This window comes from Rattus norvegicus, chromosome 17 (assembly GCF_036323735.1).
Source record: "Rattus norvegicus strain BN/NHsdMcwi chromosome 17, GRCr8, whole genome shotgun sequence".
NCBI lineage: Eukaryota > Metazoa > Chordata > Mammalia > Rodentia > Muridae > Rattus > Rattus norvegicus.
Genome location: NC_086035.1, coordinates 73566075 through 73576008, shown reverse-complemented (window position 1 = coordinate 73576008; position 9934 = coordinate 73566075). Strand labels below are relative to the sequence as shown.

Below are 9934 nucleotides of genomic sequence, written 5' to 3'. Positions count from 1 at the left end.
AAAACCAGCGCTGTTGCTACCTTACCTGAAACAAAGCAGGGCTCTGGCTGGCTAGCCTTGGGACTTTTCTTTCCTGCGCCCCTCTAACCCCCCCTTACCCCTTCTTACTCCAGGAATGCCAAGAATTTGAATTCCTTGTTCTTAAGGTGAAAGGGCATTAACACAAATGGTCTTGGGAACAGAAGGAAGGACACTTAAGAGGTGGGACCAACCTGACAGTAAAATCCCCTTGTACAGAAACGCCCCTCTTTCCTAGGGTGCTTCAAACGTGATTGGAGAACGATGTCAGGACTGTTGGTCATCAATCAGTAGCCAGCAAGCTCTCCACTGCACATCACTTCTCTTAACGCTTTTATTTCAACATTCAGCTTTAGACTTAAAATATTTGCTAAGAAAGCAGAGGAGGTTAACAGATTCGTAAGTGTGTGCCAGAGTCACACGTTCTGTCAGAGGGCAAAGGGAGTGTACAACAGGTTTCCAACGGGTTACTTCGAGTTGTACAGACGTCCCAGTCACCCCTCCATTTCAGTGTTATTCAACAGTAGCAAAACGAAGTGGAAATGAACTGAGGAGCACCCAGCCCGCTTGCTGTGTCAAAGAGTCCACCCCCTGACTGTAGTAACTCCTGGAAATCTCAAGCCAGGAGTTTGCCATTCTTCCTTTAAGATTGTCTCCCCGGAGACACCCGAGAACAGCAAGCATCTCACAGGAGCACCCAGGAGATGCGCCTGCCCAGAGATAGATTTCTCTAAACAACAGTAGAACTCACAGTTCTCTCATTCAAGGAGTGGACCTCACCTTCGGGGTGGGGTCACATGATCTCCTGGTGAAGAACTACCATATCCTCTTTGGGATGCTTAAAGAGAAAACAACCCTGGAATTAGCTAGTGTTACCAAATTCTATCAGAGCTCGGCCATCCATCATTTTGATACAATGTTACTTTGTTGTTTTAAAATACTTTAACTTTATTTTTATTTTTATAGTATTATTCCAATAGACGGTTTAAAGGCAGAGATCACAAATACAGAACACACAGGGGCTAACAGTCAGCCAGGTGGCTCTCAGGACCAGGTCTGGGAGTGGCCGGGTCGCTGACATGCACGTCGGTAGCTGATACACTGCTACCTTCATAGCTTAGGCTGCAAGAGAAGTGACGAAAAAGACAGGTACCGCTGGGCCCATAGAAGCTATTTAATAAATACCATCAAAAAATAATAATAAAAGGGAAAATAAACCCTCCAGAGAGTACATCCACCTTGGGTCAACTGAAAGCGAGCTAGTTTATGCAACCAAAAATCCAGAGAGAAAAAAGAAAAAAAAAAGAAAAAATTTAAAACAAAAACCACCAAAAAAAAAAAAAAAAAAAGCAGGTCCTAACTCTAGCAGTAAATAAATTTATACAACAATTCAGTCTGTATAATATGATGAAATAAATCTACATCTTTTCTTATTTTGGTGCTTCTCTGAATTATACATACAAACAACAGTTACAGGGACTGATTCACAGAGCGTGTAGGCCTAGACGGGACATTCTCAAATCCTCATGAGTGACTGGTGGAGCTGACACACTGATTGCCCACATCTGAAATTCCTTTTGCAAAGGCTCACAGCCTGAAACAAATGATTTGCCTACAACCTTTTTTTTTTTCTTGGATTTTTCTTTCTTTTCTTTCCTTTTTTTTTTAATTTCTTTTTTTCTCGCCCCCCCCCTTTTTTTTTTCTTTTTTCTTTTTTTTTTTTTTAAATGCATCGAACAACTAAAGGGAAAGAAAACTGATAGCGTGCCCATTTGGACATCAGACTTAGTTTCTTCTGTATCTCCATACTTTATTCTCCCTCTATCCCTTAAAATTCTTGGCGTCTTACATGCCTTTCTTACAGCTATTCAGGTACAATAAAGTCTTCCTCGAATGTACAGTATTTCTTACAATATAAGTTATATGCAATGTTCAGCAATATTTTTTTTCACAGCACTAGAGACCCTGTTAAATAGGGAAATATGAGTCAATTGAATGGCTTATTCACAAATGGGATCCGGATTCAGTGGTTGGAACGCAGACACCACCGGGAGCTCCTTTGAAAAAGAAGCGAACATTTTGCTTTCTGCCTTCACAAACAGAGATCTGTCGCTTTTCGGGCTTCATGATACTGCTCCTGCGAAAACGCAAGTAGAAGGGGGTCGGAGGACCTCTCCACAGACTCGGAGAGTCCTCACGCACGTGGAGCAGGGCTCTGCCTCTCTAACCCATGGCGGTGACCATGCTGGATGGATGGTGAGGTCCGAAGGAGAGGCCGGAGGGCGGGTGCATGGGCGTCGGTGTGGTCAGCATGTGGCTGGAGTGGCTGAACGGGGAGATGTGGCTCAGGGACGACATGTGTCTGGAGAGAGCAGCCGGGTTGAAGGAGCTGCTCTTGGGGAAGTCCTCCAGCGCATCATGCACCTTTTTGCACTTTTTCGATTTGCTAGACATCTTACGGTTTCGGGTCTGGATGCCCTCCTTCTTCATAGTCAGGGGTCTGTTAATCTAAACAAAGATCAATTTTTTTTTTTTTACTTTTTTTGCCGCCTTTGAAATGATAAAAGCTTTTGCACAGTAGCACAGGCCCTGTTCCCTGCCCCAGGCCATGGGTGTGTTTCCGGGTTGCCTCTTCCTTCTTTCCAGAGACCCAGGTAGTACAGGTCTTGGAACACAGGGCTTCTGATTCAGCTGCAATAGCTTTCAAAGCCCACAGGCCCCAAGTACAATTCAGCTGAGCTCATCGGCATCCCATCAGGGGAAGCTAGCATTTTCAGGGCCTACCTAGTATATGTCTAAAGACTTAAAATACAAATCTTACTTCCTTAAGATTTCCCTAAGATATTTCACAAGAAGATGATGGGGCATCAGGGTCGCCAGACACCATTTTGTTTACTTATCGGATGAAATCTTCTCTGGGACTTGTCACACAAGGAGCGGGATAGAGTGAAGCCTCCTGTGTTAAAATCTATCTTTCTGGGGAACTAGGTTTCCTGTGCACCCCTGCAAGGTCTGGCTGTCACTCTTCTACCTGGCTTTTTCACGGGGTGCTGTGCTGGAAACCCTGCCCCTGGAAATGTGTATGTTCTGAGACTTTTGGAGGGAGGAGGGTTCTAGGGATGGAAGCCAGGGCCTCACCCTGCCAGGAGCTACATCCACACACAGCCCTGGAGCCTGTGCTAAAGCAGTATGCTCTCCCAAAGGATAACCCTGTGCCCTCATCACCCAACACCACAGTGGTTGAAAGCTGTTTCCCCTCGCCTGCTTCTCCACGAGCATCTAAAAGCAACCTATCAACAAGGATTTAGTAACAGCCAACAGGACCCAAAGTCCACTGATGGCAGGTAAGGACACTCATGGACACACGCTAAAACTATGACTGCATCATAGATGCAAAACCCTACTCTGAAGACTGCTAGGTTTGCAGGACATGCTGGCATATACCCAGAAGGCAGAGACAGGAAGATGAGTTCTAGGCTGGAGGGGGAGGGAGGATGCTAGGTTTTGATACCTGAACATCCTCTTGGCTCCTAAGCGTCCTTTTAAAATCCATATACTTTGGGGACCTAGAATCGAGTATGGAACTTTACAAAACTAATAGAGGCCTCTCTTCATCTTCACGTGAATCACGTGACATCAAGCACGTGAATGTCACCGGCGTGCATCTGATGCAAAGAATCGAGTGCATGTCCGGCTGTGTTTTCAGGGATGCAGCCAACATGACAGTTGAGGAAGAGAATGTCTAAAGAGCCAAGAAGGACCAAGTTTCTAAGCACATTAAGTATATGACTTCCTAGTACAGGCAGAGCTCACCAGAGAGGGCTGCAGAGCCCTGCACTGGAGCCTCAGAACTTATTTGCCCCTGTTGACAGGAAGGCAGGGTGAGGAGAAGCCAAAGAGCCAAAGTCGGTGCCAGGAAAACGTCTCAGGGCTCCTTCTCCAGGTTGTCAGGCAGATAAAGCCGCCGCCCACAGAGATGACAGGTATCCACCCCACATCAGACCTTCCCTAAGATAATGTCTAGATACACCACTGTGTACAGCGATCGCTAGATGTACACAGCCAGCTATCTACATATAATATCTGGTTACACCAATAGCTACACAGCCACAGATAGCTAGCTAGTCACAACACACCTAGATACGCTGATGGGGAGATAGTTAATCATCTAAACGCCCAGATAAGAGGAGAGGAGCTGTTGGCATACATGTGCAGACACAGTATGGGCAGAGGACATCGCACGCCAAGAGAATGGCCTTAGATTATTATCTCAGCGTTAAATACACCGAAATTGCCTCCTTGGACAAATCTGCACTAAGCCAAAAGGAAGGAGGAGGAGGAGGAGGAGGAGGAGGAGGAGGAGGAGGAGGAGGAGGAGGAGGAGGAAGAGGAAGAGGAGGAAGAGGAGGAAGAGGAGGAGGAAGAGGAAGAGGAAGAGGAGGAGGAAAAAGAGGGAGGGGAAGGGGGAGAAGGGTGGGGAGGAGGAGAAGGGAGAGGAGTAGTGGGAGGAGGGAAGGTGGAAGAGAGGAGAAGGAATACGAGGAGGAGGGGGAGAAAGAAGAGGAAAAGGTAGAGAACAAGGAGGAAGTGGAGGGGGAAGGGAAGGAGGAAAGGGAGGGGGAGGGGAAGGAAGAGAAGCAAAAACATGCATGAGAATGAGAAAATTCTCTCCCCTCACAGTTAAGCTTGTAACTTGCAGCACTTGGGGGCTGAAGCAGGGTGACTGCTTCATCCAAGAAGGAATAAGGAGTGTGCGACAGAGAAAAAGTCAATAGGTTAAGAGTGTGAATGACTCAGCACTCGTCCCACGAGCATCAAACCCTCATTCCATCCCTGCTGCTGCGGCCCAGCAGAAATCATCACCATCCAATGTTATCACTCAAAAGGATGTGCACGCACGAGTATAGTTAGGTGAGAAACCATCTTCATCACCGCTCACCCTCACTACTCAAATCAGTTACAGGTAGCCCCTTCCCTAGAATTCTATGACTCCATGGAGGCAGATGGTAGAGAAATACGCACACGGCAGTTCATGGAGAGCTGTGAGGTCTGATTGTTTCACCAAGTCACTCCTGGTGCTCCCAATCTCTAAGGAAGGTCTCTGGCCCCTAGAAATCAGCCCTGACTCCTCCTCTGGTAGTTATGTCACTGTGCACACCCTTTGTGCTTTCCTAGTACGGCTGAAATGGATTCTTTGCCTGCTCTCCATTGTGGGGCTGAGGCTCCCATGGCATCAAGGAACATGGACCCTCTTAGAGAGCTGGAAGTTATAGCTCGGAAAATACCCCATACGGGCCGTGGGGATACATGGAGAGGCTACTAAATGCTAATACTCCAGTCCTGCTAGATGGTTACCACAAACCTCTCTAACTCCTCTGCCTCCTGTTTGAAAGCAGGACTTGGTTTAACTGCTGTTAATCCCGTGTGTACCATGGCCCCGCGGGTGGGAAAAGAAGAACAGATTCTCCTCAGGAGGCCTCCAGTTTCCTCATACCGGGTAACCCTGAAGGGGACCATGGCAGAGAGATGTGAGTTTAGACTCTGAAGGAATCTCAAGAAACTTCCTCCCAGAGAGGGCGAGGGGGGCTTGGCTTCCTCTTCAATTCCCAGGTATTCCTGGGTAAAATGAGTTACTTCACGAATAACCACAAGCAAAAATCTCTGCTTCTTCCTCATTCCTCCCAGACTCTGCCAAAGGCAAAGGTCTTCAGAAGTTGAGGAACAAGAGAGTTGCAACTTTCTTTGCAGGGCTTAGGTATAACTATACATTTGAGATTGTTTTCTGCTACACAGTGAATTCAAGGCCAGCCTGGGCAATATGAAACCCTGTCTCAAAAAACAAAGAAAAAAGAAGGGGGGGTGGGGTGGGTAGGTAGAGGCAGCTAGACTCTAGAGACCGCAGTTTCCTTATGCTAATGGGGTCTAGATGGCGGAAGTAGCCATTTCTTTTCCCTAGCATTCCAACCTTACTCCTTCCCCCAGTTGTTCACAAGTGAAAAGCTGGTTGGGACAGAGACATGGAATTTCAGTTCACGTTTGTCACACAGGGGACAATCTGAAGTTCACAGCACGGGGACAGCCAAGGCTTCCCTGTGTGGCTCAGAAGTGGACAGCAGAACCACATGTTTATATTTATTTATCTTTTTCCCTTCCTCCTGCGAGGGAGGTGGGCTTCCCCCCACTCCCCACCTCATGAAAGAGAACATCAAAACAGAACTATGATTCCTTGTTCTCTTGTTCTGTTTTTTTAACATAGGGTCTCTCTATGTAGTCCTGGCTGTCTGACAATTCACTATGTAGACCAGGATGGCCCGGAACTCACAGCAATCTACGGGCATCTGTCTGCCAAGCACGGGATTAAAGGCAGTGCGCCCCTGACCTCACTTTAGAACTGATGATTTTTCTGTTTTCTGAGACTTTTTCCCCCTTAAAACTTAACACCGGTCTATGTTATTTACCAGGTATAAAAACTGTCAAAAACATACGAAATGAGTGGTGGGCCATATTCTTCCCCGCCTTTCTTGTTTGTTTATTTATTTTTGAGGCAGGATCTTGCTATGTAGCCTTGGTTGGCCCAGTACTAGCTATGTAGGCCATCTTGACCTCTAACTCATGGTGGTCCTCCTGCCTCAGTCTTCTAAGTGCCAGGATTGCGGGCGTGCTACCAAACTTGTGTTTCCTCTATATGCCTCTAACCCCTTCTGTCTCAGCAAAGATGTTGTCAAAACTATGTCTGACCACACGGTGTGACGACAGTCATCTGTCATCCAGTCACTCTGGAAGCTGCAACAGGAGGACAAGAAGGAGTTCGAGGGCAGCCCCCTCTACACGCAGCATCCAAAGCTAGCCTGGGCTATATAAAACATGTGAAATACAAATAACAAACTCAGTCCTACTGGGTTAGTATCTAAGCTAATTGATCAGCTCCAAAGGAACCGACTGATCCGGACACTGGTGAAGTTTCAAGGTCACGGTCAGGATCCCGCTCCCCCATCCCGGCTGGTTCCAGTCCCACTTACATTGTGGAGTTTGTAGTACAGCCCACAGGCATTGCAGACGGGGTCTCCGTTAGCGTTCCTCCTCCAGAGGGTGGTGGTGGTGGTCTGACAGTTCGCACAGGAAGTCCCTGCTCTCCTCGCTGCTGACTGGGGGTGGGGAGAAAGGAGAGGATTAAATTGGAAGAAACAGTAAATGTGTCAGCAGAGATATGAAGACTGAAAAAAAAAATACAAAAAGACACGGAAGTCAAAACTAGCAAGTGGGCCACAGGAAAGTCGTAAAGATCCCAGATCATCCTTGAGAAGAAAAATGCAACCAATCTAGAGTCTTGGGTTTGTTGGGCCTCAGCAGGCAAATACCGAGCTTGCTCTCTCCGGTGCAGACCTCCCTGGGAACATTACCAGCTCTTGAACTCTTCCAATTAGCTCAGCTAATTTGGGCACCAAGCTCTTAGTCATTTCCTTTCGTCATTCCCAGACCCACATGACTTCTTTTTCAAGAAAGACCATCAAAATTATTGATCTCTACCTCAGCTACTGGCTGTCAGGGGACACGAACAGCAAAGAACAAGGGGGAACTGAGCTAGGAAGTCACTTGCCAGATAGACACACACACACACACCCCAATCAAAAAGTGTTAAATTAGCAGGGCATTGTGGTGCCTGCTGGAATTCCAGCACTCTGAGACTGAGGCAGGAGGATTACTGCTAGCTGAGGATACAGGGTGGGAGAGGAGAGCTGGTTAAATTAAGCTATGCTAATACAGACGTAGGAAGAGAGCCTAATGGGACCCAATACTGTGCATGCTAAACTAAAATAATGATTTATATAAGGATATATATATACAGGTATTTTAAGAGACTGATCACACACACACACACACACACACACACACAAAACCTTGACTCCGGAGAGTGGAGTTCTACATCAGGGTAAATTTACCCTTTCAGAAGCGAGTGAGTATGTATGTGTGTGTGTGCATGCACACTCGTGTGCATACGTGTGCGTGTGCATGTGTGATGCACTCAGGGTGCCATGATTTTGGAGCAGGATGTTCTGAGTCAACGAGCCCTACTTGATCACCCTGCAGCTATCCCACACAGCTGACAGTCTCAGATTTGCCACTCCCAGGACAGCCGCCCTTGACACCTTTAGCCAGGTAGCCATCGTGTAATGAGGCAATCCAAAAGCAAAGCCATACTCGGATGTCTTAGTAGACATCCTGAACGTCACCTTCCCACACAGCTCTAGTTCCATTCCACCTGGGTGAAGCTACGTATTTCCAATTTGCTGTTCTCTGGGAAGCCGTCACGGGGCAAATAATCAACCTCATGTTGAATTTTAATTCCTTGGGTTGGTAGATTTGGTGGTTCACTCACACCTGTGACCCCTGCTCTTGAAAACTAGAAAAGCTGAAGCAAAATTGCAACCAGCGTGGGGCCAGCCTGGGCTATTCAGGAAGTTCTAGGACAGTGTGGGCTATAAAGAGAGATCCTGTCTCAAAAATTAAATGAAAACGTTCTTACTTAGTTCTGCTTTAAAGAAAGGAAAAAAAAAAAAAAAACACGGGGAGAGATTTCTTTTACCTTTTGTGCATTCTCTACACATATTTTCTTAATGAAAAATTAAACTCAGAACTATTGAAAGAAAACGGAACTGTAGGCTGTTAAGATGGCTCACAGTTAGAGGCATCGACCTGAATTAGATCCCTAAACCTGAGTGGTGGAAGGAAAGAGCAGAGCTATGCAGATTGTCCTTCAGGTACAACCCCACGCACGGACACAAAATTAAAAGACAATGGAGCTGTTACCTCTAACATACTCCCTGAAGGGAAAACATTAACTCAAAAATGAGCCTGGGTCCTGAGCTCAAAATTAATAGTAAAGAACAGAACAGAAAGCAAAACATTCAACAGCGTTAAGAAAGTTCTGGAAACCCGAGAGTCAGCTCAGTGGAAGGGCTGTTTAACAATAGCAAAAGGCCTGGGCTGTAACCCCAGGCCCCCAAAAAAGAAAGACAAAACAAGTGGAGAAAAGTAGGAAGGAAAGAAGGAAGGGAGGGAGGGAGGGAGGAAGGAAGGAAGGGAGGGAGGGAGGAAGGAAGGAAGGAGGAAGTGGGAAGGAAAACGGAAGGAAAGAAGGAAGAAGGAAGGAAAATAGATTCTGGTAAGATTTTAAGAACATGAAACTAAAAACTACAGTGGCCTTGCCTTATTCTCTGTCGACTCTGTACCAAGCACAAAGCTACACCAAACATGTTTTGAGTGGCGGTTTTGAATTCAGCAGACATATTCCCTTCCTTTCAAACCTCTACATTGTCGTCCAACCAAAGTCCTGTGGGCTTTAAACAGCCAAACTCGGACTTTCCACCCCCCAGTAATTCTTTCTGGGATTGTAAGGAGGTGAAATTAAAACCAGCCCTTCTCTCTCATCGAGAGAAGGTGTTGCCCATTTTGAAAAGAAGTCACTGAGACCCGAGAGTGTTGACGCTGACTCTGGTGCCTTTGGCCACCTGCCTTTGTGAAACGGGATCATTTAATACTAAAATAACCATTTCCCTCTTGTGCCCTCTGGAAGGAAAGTCCGCCTGAAAACCAGTGCCTAATCATTTGTGACAATTACGCTGCCTGTGACTATTATCGCCTTCCAATGGTATTTCTGAAGAAATATTCAGATAAAGCCCAACTGCGTCCACGCAGGCAAACTCGCTTTCCCAACTCGATAATTTTAAATATATAAAGTAAATAAATATATAATGCCAACTCATACAATGAGTACTCTAAAGAAAGAATTCAGTACATGTATAGATAATCCTTCACAGTATATTGTAACTATTATAAGTACACCCGTGTGCCAGATACATGTCCGGTAAGACAGAGTTTAGGCAAACTTACAGAGTTGCACAGGGCTGTGCTGCTG

The 9934-nt window shown here is 46.3% G+C and overlaps 1 protein-coding gene across 7 annotated transcripts in view; it reads right to left on the bottom strand.

The window, feature by feature from the left end:
- Nucleotides 1–338: 338 nt before the first annotated feature.
- Gata3 (GATA binding protein 3) overlaps nucleotides 339–9934 on the bottom strand; it is a 31437-nt gene continuing 21841 nt past the window's right edge. For 4 of the 7 annotated variants that reach the window (XM_063276782.1, XM_063276783.1, XM_017600667.3 and 1 more), the window contains exons 5-6: nucleotides 7038–7163; nucleotides 942–2526 (exon numbers count right to left, since the gene is read on the bottom strand). In XM_063276782.1, coding sequence (XP_063132852.1) covers nucleotides 2242–2526; nucleotides 7038–7163 — 411 coding nt within the window. In that variant the 3' untranslated portion in view covers nucleotides 942–2241. 7 annotated transcript variants of the gene reach the window in all.